The sequence below is a fragment of the Hippopotamus amphibius genome, chromosome 1 (genome assembly GCF_030028045.1).
Source record: "Hippopotamus amphibius kiboko isolate mHipAmp2 chromosome 1, mHipAmp2.hap2, whole genome shotgun sequence".
In the NCBI taxonomy this organism is placed as follows: Eukaryota; Metazoa; Chordata; class Mammalia; order Artiodactyla; family Hippopotamidae; genus Hippopotamus; species Hippopotamus amphibius.
In genome coordinates, this window is record NC_080186.1 from 56035614 (window position 1) to 56053126 (window position 17513).

General features: G+C 40.2%; 1 protein-coding gene across 10 annotated transcripts in view; it reads right to left on the reverse strand.

Moving 5' to 3' along the window:
• Positions 1 to 3234: 3234 nt before the first annotated feature.
• The window catches only part of LRRC8D (leucine rich repeat containing 8 VRAC subunit D), a 104701-nt gene continuing 90422 nt past the window's right edge, over positions 3235 to 17513 (reverse strand). For 9 of the 10 annotated variants that reach the window (XM_057713519.1, XM_057713528.1, XM_057713550.1 and 6 more), the window contains one exon: positions 3235 to 5919. In XM_057713519.1, the coding sequence (XP_057569502.1) occupies positions 3341 to 5917 (2577 nt within the window). In that variant the 5' untranslated portion in view covers positions 5918 to 5919 and the 3' untranslated portion in view covers positions 3235 to 3340. Of the gene's footprint in view, positions 5920 to 9935; positions 10392 to 17513 lie in introns of those variants that run through there. The other variant, XR_009049807.1, reaches the window with a different exon arrangement.

The following is a 17513-nucleotide window of genomic DNA, read 5'->3' on the forward strand; positions in this document are numbered from 1 at the left end:
AATTTAGTTGCTGGCTGAAGTCGAGTCCAGGGCAGGCAGTGAGAGAAAGTACTAGCAATAATATTGATAAAATACAAGACCTTTTCCTTTGCATATAAAAAATGTCAGACAATCAGGACTGTTGTCCAGGACTTATAGAGAATGAACTCTTTCTACCTACTATTATATTGCTAAGTCTCCACTAGGAATGTGGTCCCAGTAACAATCTCAGCTCATCTTTCTGAACCCCTGAAAGAGCCAATCCTCTCTGCTGCGCCAACTGAATGTTGGTGGGGAAAAAAAAAAAAAAGTCAAACAGCCAAAAATAAACCAGATTCTCTCAGACTCTGTGGGACTCACATAGACATGAAACATTTAAAGATACTTTAAAATAATTTTCTTCAAATGGTGCTCAAGGGACTTTAGAAAAAGATATGAAAATACTAGTAAGCCAAACTTGTACATTTTAACTTGTGTTTCCCCCATGTCTAAAGCATGTGGTGCCAACACAAATTTGTGAAGACATATGGGCTGACAGTATATTTGGGCCCATAATCTCATCTGTTGTTAGTTACTGAGACTCCAAGACCCATTTAAAGTCTGTTAGATGTATTTAAAGTCTGTTAGGTGAATCAGCATTTCTTAGGAAGCCTCTTTTAAAAGATGGCTATTTGCAAACAGTGGCAAGGAATGTGGCGTTTAAATCAATTGACCGTGAACTCTTCAGAGTTCAAGGAAATTATTAAGGGCTGATAAAGTCAATAGAAGTTTGGGTAAAAGCAAAGATACCCCTTGATATTGTTTGAAGGCATGTAATATCAATCAGTTCTAAGTGACTGAATCCCAAGTATTGATAAGGAAACAGGTGCCCAAGGGCAGCTGCCAGTGGTCAAGCTGTGGGAGGGTCAGACTGGCTCCTACAGCCCTCTCCTGTGACAAGCAAGGTGAGTTGTGGGTAGGCTGCCACTTGTGCCCCTCAAAAACAACAGGCACTTGTTTTAAGAAAGGAAGACAAGCGTCTTAGTCCATAAAGCAAGGATCGTAAGATCTGGCCTGTTTATCTCACAAGCAAGAGAGTGCGGCATCCTTCTAAAGATGCTGGTATCAGGACTTCCCTGGTGGTCCAGTGGTTAAAAATCTGCCTTCCAATGCAGGGGACACAGTTCGATTCCTGGTCAGGGAACTAAGGTCCCACATGCCGCAGGGTAACTAAGCCCGTGTGCTCTAGAGCCTGTGCTCCACAGCTAGAGAGAAGCCTGCACACCTTGATGAAGATCCCACGTGCCACAACTAAGACCCGATGCAGTCAAATAAATAAACACATAAATATTAAAAATAAATAAATAAAGATGCTGGTACCAATTTCTGGTGGTGGTGTTACTATTCAGGGAGAACAGTGCCCTACGTGGCTGGTGGGAAGGAAATGTCCAGGAGCATTTACAGGGAGAGTTTCTAAGTGCAAAGCTTCCCCAAAGCGCCTCTTTAACCAAATGTGCCCCCTCCCAGCCGTTATTCATGCACAGATTTTGCACACCTTCTGTATTACAACCCTAATCAATCATTTGTATTATTTGCCTAATCGATATGATCTCCCAGACTTTGTTTTAAACATCCACGTAGCCAGGGGCTGTGACTTATCCCAACAGTGAAGTCCCAGTTCCTTGCGAGGCACAAAGTAGGTACATAATCAATACCAGTGAGTATATCAGTGAATGCTGAGAGATATGGAAGATGCGTACCTGGGAGAGAACTTGCTTACTCCAAACATCTGCCACTGTCCTCCGATTTTCTAAACTTGGGCTTTTATAAGCTAATCTTTTATCTCAAGTCTTCTAGGAGGAGAGGAGTGGCCAGGATGCTGGAGCTGGGGTCAGTTGCTAATTCAGCCACAGGGGCTGCAGCCTTTCCTATTAGCGATAATAACTCTCACGGTACTTAGAAGCCCTACGGCAGGCAAAGATCACCACCACCTACAACAGGCCAGTAGCCCCAGAGATCAATTTTGGGGAGGAAAAGCAAGAATGTGAGTCTATCTTTTCACATTCTCTGCAAAATCCTTCAAGCCACGCTAAGGTGTGGTGAAAGACTATCCAGTATTTCATTAAGTGGGCCCAGTCTCATATGGGGAGGATACTACTTTGTCATCCAGAGTGCCAGACGGTTCTCTTCTCTTGAAAAAACACTCCTACAGAAAGGCCTATGAAATAGCTGTCAACCAATACCCAAATGGATGACAGGGAATTTTTTGATTTTCTGAGATGGATTTAGCCACTTTGTAAGTTAGATAAAGAAGGAAAAATCATCATCCAAGAAGTACATTCTGCCAGCATTTCCCTGGACATGACCCCTGCTAGCTGCAGACAAACACAGGAAGTACAGCTTGTCACTAAAATGAACAGAGATAGTCAGTTTTCCAACTCAGTGAACTACAAATCCTATTTTTCCCCCACAACGGTGGAAAGGGCAAGTAATTTAATGATACTTGCTTTGAATTTGTGTTATCTTCCAAATGGTGATATACTAGAAGGATGTTAGTCATTAAGCCATTAAAAATTTTACTTTGGTTGTAATTAAATTTATTTTAAAATAACATTTTCTGTTTATTGGCAGCTCTATAGTAGTGATAGAAAAATGTATCATATAACCAGAACTCTAGACTATGGAAAAACAGCTAGTAGTAAGGAGAGCATTCTTTTATTTTTCTTATTTATTCTTAACAAACAAACAAACAAAACTCCCTCAACAATCTACACACTTTTACTGCATTCCAGGCCTTCAAGAGTGTAAAATCTATAAAATGGAGTTCTCAGAAGCGGTAGCACCAGTTAAATATTATAAGAAGTGCTTTAAATTAAAACAAAAAAGAAATCAGTATTTTCAGCAAATCTAAATTTACAAGATTGGACCTGATGTGCCTTCAGTGGTCTAGTTAAACCAATATTGCACCAATTAAGCAAAGTAAATCAAGACACCTCAAAAAAAGGTGGTATAGTAAGAAAATGTCAATTTAATCATTTACTTTAGCAGGCAAGCAATTTGTAAACATTCAGTAGCGGCAGCATCCAAGTTACAAACAATTTAAAAAGAAACCAAGATTAGTGATTATAATTTTTCCTTCCCTTTCCCCAAAAGGAAAAAAAGAGAGAGAGAGAGAGAAAAGATTTGGAAGTGAATGACTTAAAACACTACCAACGTTGAACATTCAGTTACGTCTTCTATTGGCCTTCTATGCATCCTCTCTGTGTTGTATTTTTAAAGGTGTATCTACTCCTATAATGCATTATCTTGCAATAACTGGTACGTGAGCATCTGCAACCTAGGAAGTTGTTCCTGCACACGGATGTGCACGTATGATCTCAGTTTAAATCCCATTTGCAAAGGGAATATTTATGTCTTGATTCAACGCTTCTTTGACTTCAAGTGGCAGGGTGTCAAAAAGGTGATCTTCCACGACAAGCCCGCTCTTCTTGAGCAGGCGACACTGGCCCAGCTGGGCTGGCAGGCGGTCCAAGCAGTTCCCCTTCAGCTCCAACTGGGTGAGCTGGGAGAGCTGACCGATTTTCTCTGGGAGGGAGGTGATGCAGTTTTGCCCCAGATTCAAAGTCCTCAACTTAACGCATTTAAACAACTGTTTTGGCAGAATGTCCACTTTGTTCCCTGTGATATGCAAATGCTGCAGATTCTGAAGCAATCCTATTTCTATTGGGATCATGGAAATGTTGTTGTAGCTTACATCTAAGCATCTGAGTTTCTGTAAACTGAACACTGCCACTGGTAGGGATTCGAGCTTGTTGTTAGAGAAATAAAGTGATTCCAAGTTTTTGACATGGGTGATAGAGGGCGGAATGGTAACAATTTTATTATGCCATAATTTTAAACAAGTCAGTCGTTTTAAATGCTGGAAACTGATGATTTCTTCAATTGTGCGTATGTTATTTGACTTTAAATCTAGTTCCTGTAAATTAGAGAGGCTGAAAATAGCATGTGGAATTCTCTCTAGCTCACAGTTCTGGAGTTCAAGCTCAGCGACATTCATCATTTTCTTAAGGCTGTTCAGTACCAAGAGTTTAGTGCCGTCATTATGAATGACTAACTTCGTAAGATGTGGGGCCACATCTGTAATGTTGGAGGGGACTTTGGTCAAATTGCTCTTCACGTGGAGAATCTTAAGGTGCCGCAACTCTCGGAGAGATTCAAGTCCTATCATCTTATTGTTTTCAGAGTTCAAATTGCCTATCAAGTACAGTTCTCGAAGGTTTTTGAGCAGATACACCCAGGCGGGAATTTCCGCCACATCAGTGAACTTCACGTGAAGGCATCTCAAGTGATCGCGGAGAAAGCTAAAAGCAGTCTGTTCTACTTTTGCAGGGCAGTGGCAGAGGTGAAGCTCTTGGAGATTAGTCATCTGAGAAATCTTAGCGGGAATCTTAGCTTCTGGAATCAGCTCAAGTTTTAGCACATCCAGGTCTGTGAGGTCAAAGACAGCATCGGGCACACCTGACAGCATAAAGAGATGTAGCTCCTGCTTGTCCTGGGCATTGCGTGACACGTGCTGCCGCAGTTTTTCAAATGTCCACTCATGGTTCAAACTAATTTCCCTAAGTTTATTTTCACTGACTTCTGACAAGAACACCCCGAAACGTTTGGAATAGAGCTGGTCATACTGGTCTACCATGTGTAAGAGGAACGCAAAATCATTTTTGACATCTGGAATGTCACTGAAACTGCTCTCTTCTCTGACTTTTTCAAAAGAATATTCCTTCAAAGGTATCCTGAATAACCAGAAGAGAGTGTAGAGGCAGATAAAACCATAAACACAAATAATGGATATGTAACTGATGAGCAGCTTTTTCAGCATGTATGCCATGTTGTGGGTGCACTCGAACACCTCGTAGCCAGTCAGGTGCTCAACTTTGGGCTTGCAGACGTGTTCAAAGCTGATTGCATTGACAAAGTTTGCAGTGTAGCAGAGAATAAAAATGAACTTGGCTGTTTTGATAACTGTTTGGACCACATAGAGCTTATAGATCAAGTCACTGTCTTCTACATGAGCGCGGAACTTCCTCACTTTCTCAAACAGAGCTTTGGCCTGTTCCCCATCCTTTTTGTCCAAGATGGTCATGCTGGGGACTTCGATCACGGGCTTTTCGGCTGAAAATTTGAAGCCAGTTTTGTTGATCATTGGGGTGCTGGCGCTGGGGCTGCCTTCATCACTGCTGGTAGATACATGCTTTGGTAGAGTCTGGGCACCTGTCATTCTCTGCTTGTTTTCCTCCGAGTCTTCGCAGGCTGTCTCAGACAACGCTTTAGTAGTCCAAGGAGATTCAAAGCACTTTCCCAATATTGAAACGAAATGTTCTACTTTTGAGCATGTTTTGGGATATTTGAACCAAAAGTTGCTACTGACCATGAGAATAATAGTATGTATAAGAGCAAGGTATGGAAAGTACTTAGAATACCACGGAAGGGCCAGATGGTAACACATCTGATTAATAAACACATATTGCTGAAAATCCAAGTTTGTTTTTCGGCCTGTTGGGTCTTTCTTTTCTTTCTTTGCCTCCTGATTTGGAACCGTGGAATCTGTGTGAGGAGATGTGGTTCTGAGAGGTATGTCAGGTGTCACAGCAGATGCGCCAAAGGAAATCTCATTTGTCATCTGCCCATCTTGGTCTTGGTCTGTGGCTGATTCCATCTTCGGGATGTTGGTGGTAACGTCGGCATTTCCTGGTGCTGTGTGTGCCTTTGAATTTACAGGAGATGGCAATACTGGCAAGCAGACCACCTGATCTTTGGTAAGTTGCATGGTTCCTGCAAAGATGGCTACCATCAACATAACGACAGCCAGGTAATCCATAAACACGTCCCACCATGGTTTCAGGATTCGGTACGTTGGCTGAATGTCATTAAGTGAAGCAACTTCCGCAAGGGTAAACATTCCTAGAAAACAGGCAAACAGAAGACATTATGACACAGATGCAAGTGAAAACATTAAATGAGAAAATGCTTTCTTCTTCTAGTTTCTTCTTGCGATTTCTCCATCCATCCTCCTTTGTGTTCTGCGACTCCTATGCACTGTTTCCTCTACCTGGAATACTTCATCTGCACTTCTCTTCATGAGGCTATTAGGTTTCTGTTGCCTTTCCTGGGAAGCCCTCCCTGATCCCTAGTCTGGGTGCCTCTCTGATGTGCTCCCACAGGACTCTGTACCTCTATCCATCACAGTCCTTATCACACTAGCAGAACCAACTGTTTACTTGTCTGATCCCCCATAAGATTATAAGTTCCATGGGGACAGGGATCATGTCCATTTTCCTTATTGCTATACAGCCAATGCCTGACACATAGCTGATACTCAGTGAAACACTGTATGGGTTCTTGATGATCACCTTTGTCACCACCATCATAATCATCATCAAAATTCCTCAAGAACATTTATTCATGGTCTACAAATGGCATTGGGCAGAAAAACATTTTATTAAACTTAATTGCCACCACAAGCAACTTGGACCCACACAAGAATAAAAACTCTAAGCCAGTCCTCAACGTAAAAATAGTTAACAGACCACACAGCAAAGAAACTGTGGGATCCTTGTAACCAGTGACATTTTGCAGCTGTCAAAGCATCAATGGTAGTTTTCAAGCACATTGTACTTGGAACAGGTTTTGATCCCAGGAGAGATAAGAGGAGGCTGATTACTTTCCAAGAAATGGAAGAAAAGGTAAAAGGTGGGGGGCAGAGAACACAGCAGTAGAGTACTGTAACATCACACTGACCCTGAATGGTCACCAGCTTGGCCCCTCACATCCCTACAAGGGTGACAACACCTGAACAACTGACACCAGCATGCAACAACTCCAGCCTGAGATGGCTCTTCTCTTCCAGCATGCTGTCCACGCTGCCACTCCCCACCAGGGGTTTGATGCCCTTGCCATTTCCTCCAGCCCATTTCCTGTTTTTTCTCTCTGTTAACTCTGACTTATTCTTCAAGACCCAGCTCAAGCACTACCTCTTTCTCAAGCTCCTATCATACTATCTATTTCCAGTGTTGGTCTCTTCAACTAGCTCTTGAGCTCCTCCTGGGTAGCAACTATGTCTTATTCACCTTTGTATCTACCGTGTTCTACTCTCTCCCCTTAGGAACAGAGAAGGCACTGAGTAGTGATGAGGATGAAGATGAGGATGAGGATAAGGATGACAGCAGCTATCATTTGTCATCTTCCTTCCATATACCAAGCACCGTACCAGAAGCTTTCCATCTGATACAATCCCCTGCTTTTGAACACAGCGCACTCCTGAAAATGAATGTATTAAAGTTGAGGTTTTGGGGGCTGAGGGAATGGTTCTATTTCCAAAATGCTACACAATCTTATAAAATCCACCAGAACTCCTAAAAATTAAAAAAGATAGATAATACTGAGGATGTGAGGATGTGGCGCAATTAGAACACGTAAACACTGCTGGTGGGAGTGTGAATTCATGTAACTATGTTGGGAACTTCTGTTTTAACATCTACCAAAACTGAATACATGCATACTCTATGGCCTAGCAATACCACTGCTAAGTATATACCCAAGAGAAATACGTACACTCATCAAAAGACATGAACAAGAACATTCACAGCAGCACTCTTCGCAACAGCCCTACACCGGAAGCTATCCAAACGTGCATCAGTACTAGAACAGAAAAATGAAATGTGGTGTATTTACAAAGCGGAACATCAGGCAGCAACAAGAATGAAGGATCTGGTCACATGGGTGTGTTCAGTTCATAAAACGTGATTTGTACACTTTAGGCTATGTGCCTTTTTCGTATGCATGCTTCAACCTCAATATGGAGTTTCAAAAAGAAATGGTAAAAGAAGCTGCAGCAGAAACAGCTGCCCTTGGAATGTGCTGGGACACGAGACTGAGGCTTTGCCTCACCCTTGTCTCAAGGCACACCCAGGCTGGCTGGGATCACAGGCTGGGAGAGCCCATAACTTTCTCCGCCAGCCTCCCCTTGCTGTCCATCTTCCCGGCCCGAGAGAAAGGGCCTGCTTTCCCTGCAGTACAATCTGCCACAGAAAAGAGGGTGCAGAGGTACGAATATGCAATGTGCAAAAGCTCTGGCTGGTAACAGTTGAACGTGCATAGATAGAACACAAGTGGAACACTGCCTGAATTCCATCTAACCTTCACAACATTACTCTAAGCTGCCAAAGTGTTATTACTTTCCTTTGACAAGTAAAGAAATAGGCTCGCAGGAGTTAAGTTGTGGAAGTCAAATAATTAGTGGTAGACTCTAGATTTAAAATCTGATGTAAGGCCAAACCACCTGTTCTTTCTACCAGATTCTATTGTCTCTTTACTTCTCATGTTTGCAGTGCTTTCCAGTTTGCAAGCTATTTTTCCATAAAATATCTCAATTGATTCTCACAATAACCCAGTGAACTAGGCACTTCTATTGCCCAAGGATATGAGGAAACCTGAGGCACAAAAATCTTAAATGACCTTCCTGAGCCAATTAAGTGACAGAGTTAACAGAATCTTTCATCTTCAAACCTCCTTCTCTATCACGTTGTCATCCAATGACTGTGCTGCTGGCTGAGGCTTGGCTGTTGAAGGAAAGACATTCTCACTGTTGTCCTTGGCTTTGAGGAGACAGAAGAATGAAATTATGTAATCGTCACCTTCCCTAAAACAACCTTTCATGACATTCACTCAGCATTCAAGAAAACCAAGAGTCAGGCACCATGGAGGAGAAGATAGAAATGGTCCCTCAAGGAGCTCCTGGTATAATAGGGGATGACAAGCAAGAAGTGTGTTATTACAGCATGGTAAGAAAATTGCTCTGACCTGGTTAATACAAAGTATAGGAGAGGCACAGGATAGGGAAAACTCACAATTGCATTTGGTAAGTGGGAGGACTTCACAGAGATCTGGTTTTTCAGATGAGACTAGAAGCATGGGGCTTCCATGGGGTCATGGAGAGGGGAGGGAATATAATTTTGGCAGAAGAAATATCAAGTCAATGGCATAGACAGATGGGAGACATTATGTTATAGAAACTACAGGTAATTCTACTGTCATTCTATTATTAGTCTAGTATGCCCCTGAATAGATACACACAATGGATAAGTCAAGAGATGGAAATCAAGGCATGGATGGTTTAAATGCAGTTATAGGGAAGTGCCTGGGCCATAAGATAGGAAACCAGTACTTTCCTGTAATGTCAGCCACTAACTAACTCTTATCTTGAACACAGGGCTGCAATTAATGTATCTGTTCCTCCTATTTCACCTATCAAAAACTGGGTGCAAAATGGGGAGTGTTTCAACCATTAACTGAATTAAAGATGCAGTGGCACTTTGAAAAGTCACTTTTCATATATTGTGTATGTGTGTGTATACAAAGTATGTGAAATATATTTTCATATAATATAGTGTATTAAGTCTATTATGATCCTCAGGTGACTTTCTAATCTAAAAGTCAAGTCAATGAGAGAGGAGATTGTACCTAGATATCTTGAGGCTTGATCTCCTTGGTGACCTCAGGACTTAGGATGGCTATAAATGGTTATTAGGGTTTTTTCTTTTTTTAACCTGAGGAAGGCACATTTTCTTTTTTTAACCTGAGGAAGGCATACATGCTTTGGGTTCTCCTTTATAATATGTCTGTTGCAAAGAACTTAAAGAATTACATTATAAGGAAGTGGATGTCACATTTCAAGACTTCTCCATGGCACATATGAAAATCAGCTTGATATTCCTGTAAACAAACATTTCTCATGGAAGCTGAGGAAGCTTTCTGTACTAGAACTGCAAGGGGCAAGTTCTTGGACTTTGGCTGGACAAAGATGAATCAGAAAATAACAGAGAATGGAGCTATATTACTTTATGATATATGATTCTGTTTCTTATCTATGGCCAATAATGATGGAATAAACCAATGACCAACAGTCAGGTTCAGAAATGAGAAGTTATGATGGTTGGACAACCCTGTGAATATACTAAAAAAACGCTGAATTGTACACAATAAATGGGTGAATTGTATGGTATATGAACTATATCTCGGTAAAAGTATTAAAATCTAGAAGCTAGACCTCAATCTTTATTAATTTTGTTGCCTAAACTGACTTTCAACAGAAATAGGAAAGTGAAAGTAGATAGGATTATATCCTACTTGTAGGTACTCATGCTAGACTATGTACATTCTAATTCAAATGTTTTTAAATGACTGCTAAGTTACTATGATTGAATTGAACTGGTTCCGGAGAAGATTCTTTAGCATTTTATTTATCCTCTCTGAGCATCCAAGACTCACCTATAAAATCTTGGTATCAGCATCTCTCAGGGTGATGTGGGTCATGTATTGGAAACACCTAGTTCACGGTCTGACACAAAGTAAGCCCCCAAAGACGTTTGCTAAATCTGAATGCAGAAGAAGAATCATGAAGCAGAAAGCAAGCCCATCTTAATCAGTTTTTAACAGAAAATGATTAGGCCAATTTCTTGAATTTTGAACTAGCATGTAGCACTATGTACATAGAATTCATTCTGAAACAACTGACTGGCAAAAAAATTTTGCATTCAATTTCATTTATTCGTTCAAAAACATTTCAGTTAAAATTTTTATATTAGGAGGTGGCAAGTTATACGAGAAAGAGCACAACTTTGATGCTAGAGACCAGGATTCAAATCTTGCTCTTTGCTCCTGTTTATTAGCAGTATAAATGTGGTAGTGTTTGCTGGAAAACTTACATTAATGAGGTTATGATTAGCATACAGAAAAAGCCTAGCATTAAAACAAAAAAAAAAAGATCACCCAGTTAAAAACTTAAAAAATTTGTCCCATCTGCACTAGGTCTTCATACCCCTATTAAAAGGGAGTCAAATGGCTTTGAAAGTCATTTAATGAAAAGAGTTTAATGTACAAAGAAGCAAATAGCTTGATTAATCAACCTTATACATACACTTTCCACCTAGGTATGAGTTCCCTACCCAATCAAATACCAATACCAATAATCAACTATCAATATTTTCATTCTCTTTCTACCATGTTCTCTGAAAAAAAACAATCAGCTTTTTTGGTCAAACTGGGCAAATGGGAGAATATCCAAGAGCCTGGTGAGGATCAAATTCTCAAATCCGTCACTGAAATAAGTCAAACGAGAACAAATTAAAGTTCATATAGATGTAATAAACTACACCCTCTCTACAAAATAACCCTCCCTCAACACCCAATATGCACGAGTGCAGGGATGCACACACACTAGACCCAATTCAGATACCTAAAATTCACATGGTTAAAGAAAATAAATGCTTCAGATACAAAATGAGAACGAATGATTCAGTTTCTTCCAAAAGAGCTCTGTATTACTGATATTGTATGTGTTACCAGTTATGGATTACAATTACACAAGATACTCTACAGCTGATATGATTCTATATACAAATAAAACAATTCACTACTTACTCCCTCTTAAAGATTATAAGACATTATACTTTAAAAAATAGTTTTCTTCTAACACTACTTTGGTTTAGATACCTCAAAAATAACTGAAAAAATATTTAAAGAAAAAAATTCCAGATTTTACAAAAAACTTCTTACATAAAACCTATCAAAATCAGATTCCGTGTCGGGCAAAACCCATCCAGTTAATGCCTGAAAGTAGAGGACTAGAGAAAGTTTAGAACTTGTAAACTATAAAAATAACTTTATACACAGTATATTTTAGTACTATTGGGGGTTTTCTCTAGAGTACTGCTATTCACAGAGAAAATTTACTTCAAAGCTAAGAAATCTAACTCTAAATACATTTTAGTAGATATAAGGCAAAATATCTTAGGAAATATATAAAATGTGTTAATACACTGTTGTGAATTTTTTTGCTTTTTCTTTTAGCTTTTAATTCTGGAAGTCAAAGCCCACACTGAGAGCCAGAAATGAGATCTTACTCATGGAACAATTAAAAAAAGCCTCTAAATCAATGGCTTCCACATTTTACTCCACACACCACCAGGGCCTCTTCTACAAGTTATCACTAGCATTCCCTTAACCACAAACTCAGGCCAAGAGAATTTCAGATATGCCTCAGGACCTACAGGACTCCCTCAATGTGCTCTCTACTAGAAACTTCATTTCATTCAACAAATATTTATGAGTATACTCTGTTTGTTTGATATAGGCTCTAGAGATATAAAGGGGAATAAAAAAGAAAATAAACAAAACCCCAACAACAAAAAACAAAACAAACAAAAACCAGTAGCTCTCCTGATTGAGAAAGCAGCCTGGAGTAAACACAAACAGAAAAAGAGATAATGGGCAAATGGTCTGATTAATCTCTAAAAAGAGAGCCAGCAGCTAACAGACCTTACTAAAGGATCCAGAGAAAGCCAGCCCAGGCTCAGAACTAAGTGTTTGGTCAAATCTTTATAGTCATAACTTCATCCAGTTTACCAGGCAGCCAGTGGGATTTCTAAAGGGAGCTTTATTTGCATTTCTAAATTCCCTGCTTCTTTCCACCTGTAAGATAGAAACAGACCCAAAGTGACCATTTAGGATGAACTCCCTGAAACCCTAGCAGCTTTCCATGGTCCCAGGAAGTCTGCCACATTCTCTTCCACCTGTCTTTGGGACAGAAAGGCCCTCTGATGACAAACCGATCCAGATATCTGCTGTGCATATGGACAGCTGGGAGCCTAGCGGTTTTTATTTCTGGTTCAGTAAAGATTGCTAGGAAGCATTTGAGTACCTTGCCCTGGTGCTCTTACTAACTCTCAAAATTCTCGGAGTTAGGAAAAGAAACTCAGATATTGATACAGTATACCTTGGATAGGTAGCTTATTTAGTTAAAAAAGGCCACTTGGCATTTTATTAGGCGACCTTAGCCATTAGTACTAAAAACGTATGCAGAGTTAGACACTGGCTGCTCATGACCCTTCTGAACTGTGAGCTCCATCCGTCTGGCCAGTTCCCTTTCTTCCTCCACCCGGGTTTGAATCCCTAACCTAAAGGGAGGAGAGTTTCTTTTATCTGCATGTCCCCAGGCCATGGCACAGGACAGGCACTTAATAAAGGTCTGTAACTGAATGAATCACGCAGCCCTACACAGCATTCTAGGAGAGGGCTCAGAAGGCACTGAACTTGGGAGTCAAATGCTGTCACTGTTAATTAAAGTGACATATAAGGTCACTATTAATTATGCCAAAGCCAACATGATCAGCTCTGACAGGCATTTTTCAATATCCAGATGGACGGCACTACACAATTCTTTGGAACAGGTTATTCTGAAGGTAACTCATTCTGATAGACCATCTGCATGCAGTTCAGCTCCTAATTAAACATTTTACAGGAAAACAAAAAGAGAAAGATAAGTTTGGGCACACCTTGACCAGGACAGAAGACTGAGATCTGATTCCTGGTGGAGAGCAGGTGGTAAGCCAGTGTGAACATCAGGGCAGAGGCAAGTGAACACCAGTTAAACACACAGCCAGGTGATATAAAAGGCCAGGGAGGAAGGCGCGCCAGAGAGGCAGACTCCCTGAGACAGTGAAGCTGCCACAGCCTCAGGTCTTCCTTCTCCTGTCCACACGGGGTTTGCTGCCCTTCCCCATGGGCAATGGATGCAGAAGTTCTGGCTGTATCTAACTGTGTGTGCACAGTTTTCTGGAGTCAACAAACACTTAAATCTGAAAACCACGTCAAAGCATTGAGCAAGTGCCCAGAACACGGTAAGGGCTTAATAAAATTAGCCACTGTGTTATTCACGTGTTGAATAAGGTGTTTTACAGAAAGAATCCTACAAAAATACATCTTTACCACTAAGTGCAAAGAGAAGTTTGTCTTTCATGATTACTGATATAAAGAGCTGTGGAATCCAGATGCTCGCCACTTAGCTTTGGTGTCCAAGAAATTCAGCTAAATTTTATATATGCCTTATAAACATTAACTCTTAGCCCGAGTCTTCATTTAATTATTCACTTACTCATCCCTTCATCCATGAAATATATACTGTATACTCAAGTGTTAACAAGATGCACATTCCTGGAGAAATTTTGGTGAGCAAACTCAGACCTATTTCCTTTCTCACAGAGAGAAATGTTCTTGTAACTGGATACAGAAAATGGTCAATTGAGAAGAGCTACCAAGAAGAGGAACAGGCAGAGGCAGACTTGCTGTGCAGTGAGAACTCAAGCTTCAGGACGCCTTGCTTTCATAAGCCCCTTTCAAGGCTCTGCACCTACTTTTATATCTCTAACTTTCTGCTCTTTTTCTTAAAGAGGGCTCTTCCCCCAGTTACACATTCCAGAAAACCCAGACCTTCCCTGCTTGCCGGGTATTATGAAGGCAGACAACACGGGATTTCCCTCCAGCTGGCAAGACTGACGAGGAAGTTGGGATTGAATTGAAGGGTGAAGAAACGGTGCAGGGTGGGCTGGACCAGAACGTCCAAAGGCCCTGTGGAGAGAAAGAGAGAGCAGACAACACTGAGGAATTGAAGGAAGGTCATTAGCCTGGAGCTTCGGAAGTGAGAGGAGCATGTGGTGTGAGATGAGGCCGTGCGAGCGTTTCTGATGGCATCAACCAAAGGCCAGTGGGAAGCCACTGATGTGTTTTTAGCTGGCGATGGGAAATAGGTGAAGTCAGATCTGTGACTCTTAGAAGATCGCTGTAGGCCTAGTGTACAGGTTAGTGAGGGAAGATGTGAGATGAGGAAGGCAGCAAATGTATTGCTCTGGGCAAAGGAGGGAGGGAAAGATTCGGCTGTGACTGATGGAGAACTAAGTAAGTCAAACGGGTGGATTTATGAGCTAACAGGCCAAAGAAGTAACAACAGGGCTCAATGGATTCAATGGGGAGGATGAAGGAGAGAAAGGTGTCAAGGTTGACTCCCAGATTTCTTTTAATTCTCCACTTCATTGTTCCATACCCTTCTTCTTTTACATCCATTTACATGGTTTTATTGTAACTGAATCTTTTTTCATAAGCCCTTCAAATCCTGTTTTTTCCCCTCATACATCTTCCAGAATCCTTTATTCTTTTCTTTTTCTTTTCAAGTCCTTTAAAAAAAAGTAGGTAGGTTGTATATAATAAATGAAAAGAAATATAAGCCCTCACGTGCTTGGCCATGAAACCTATAAGCTTAGATAGTTTGAAAAACATTACTTTAGTGTTATCAACATACGGATGATTGATAGCTATCTTTTTATAATACTTCTGGGGTGAAGCACAATTTAAAAACCCCGAACAGTCTGTCTTCATCTATATCTGGAGAACACATGCATACAATGTATTGCATTGAATATTATGTGCAACATAATCAAAAGGGAGCCAGCATATAATACCACAAGAATCCTACCTGTGATCAAAGCCTGTGATTATTCATGCTAATAAGATCTGGTGTCTGGGATAAACTAAAATACAGAACAGTAAAAAAACAAAAAGAAAAATCCTTCATTATACCTTGTAAGGGAGACAGGGTACCGCAGCATAGTTTCATTCTTCACTCTGCTTTCTTTAGGTCAATATTAGAGTCAGTTTACATTTTATAAGTATACAATAGGCAAACAGTAGTACAGCAATAAAGGTGGGGCAAAGATATAAGGGGTAATAGTAGGAGAACAAAACCAAATACTTGAAACCTGCACAAAGATAATCAAGAAATGGTATAATTTATGCACAAATAATCTAGAGTTTTCTTTTTCTGAGCTAATAATTTAAAATAGAATTCAATTCTTAACAAGTTGGTAGCATAATGGATAAGAACGTGGCTGAAGGAGCTAGCCTGCCTGAGATTTCATCCCATCTCCACCTCTTACCAATTCATCTGTAAAACAGGAACACAAATAATGTCTCACATCACTTGCTGTGTAAACTTGGGCCTCTGTTCTCCTTATCAATGAAATGGGGATAAAATACCACTGTGACAAGATACACAAATCACCCAGCATAACGTTAAGCACATAGTAGGCATGCTCACTGGATGCTGCCACACGAAGTACTCTCCAAAACTGGTCCTAGATGTCCAAAAAACTGGAGAGGGTGGGAGCCCTTGAGGAAAAATCCAGGATTGAAATGTGTTGGCAACAGGGAGAAAAAAGGATCATGAAGGCTTTGACGGTGAAAAAAAAGTTAATGAAAAAAGAGAAAAGAAAATCAAGAAAACTAAGATGAGGCGTTGATTTCAAGAGAATAAAGGTATAAATCAGTCAAATACTGCAGAGATAAAGGACAATCAAAACTCTTAAAAAATCATTAATGACTTCTGATCGCATAATCTCTATTATAGGGGAATTCATTATCAACATGAGAACCCATCTTATTTAGAGGTGACTAAAAATTACCCCAGAGGGTTAGCCTTTTAAGAGGAATGCAAACAAAGCCTTATTTTAGAACTAGTCATGATAAATTGGTAAACTTGGCAGAATATCACTTTTGTTCTATTTCAAAGGAATGTTTTATTCATACTCAATTTGCTTAATCTAGTTTCTAAGGACTTAGCATCTATCTGCGTAGCTGCTGTGAAAATTACAAATGATCTTTAGAAAAGCAGGTCTTAGGACTTTTAACTGCAAGCCTTTCACTAGCTAAGATGTGCATGGAATTCATGCTCTTCTGCTTTTCCCCAAATTATAACAAACAAGTGGAGTTTTAACAGAGAGCCACAGTCATGATGTTATAATTTATAACACTTCCCCCAGTCATAAAGAATTCGTGGAGCTGTAAAACAGAATCACAATTGAACAGTCCACAGTTTGTAAAAATCCCTAAACCTTTTGAATTGGGAAGGTACATAATTACTTATACATAATCACCTTAATTATAAAAAAAACAATTTCTAATTCAGTATGCTGTAAGCTATTTCAGATGAGTTGCTTCTTTGAACATTACATGAAGATCTTTGGCTTTGGAGATTTTGGGATATTTACTTTCCGCTAAAGCATGACATCTATTTAACTCTGAGAAAATGGCCCAAGATAACAGTTTTTTAAAAAAATGTGTTCCATGCTTGAGTGCCAATGGTGCCAATGTATCTATTTAAGTATCTGCTATTCTAATTGTAGAGATCATTAACGGCGCTTCCCAGCCCAGTTCACGTCGTGGCCCACAGAGGACAGGACATTTTTACATGCCTTTGGGTAAACTGAAGAGGGTGAACACAATCAGGCCCAAGGCTTTCGGCTGATGAATGAACTCATATTCCAGCCATCTGGTACCTAGATGGGTTCTACTCCTAGAACACCCACTGGGAATTCCAGACTAAAGTATCAGATACTGGATGTAAACTAAAGTCTAAACCTTCTAAATGATAGAATTTATTCCTCTGAGGTAAGGTCATTTTTGGAGCAGTTAAATGTCTTCTTCCTTTCTTTCTCATGAGAGCCAAAGCAGTAAAAACAGACCACTACAACCAAGAAACAACTGGCTCATTTGTGTAATTTTACATGCAACACATCAGAACTATAATCACACTGCCTCCTGTCTTGATGGACAAATATCACTAGGCAGAGGCTGCCAATGTTACGATTGAGAGTGGCTGTTCAATCGTT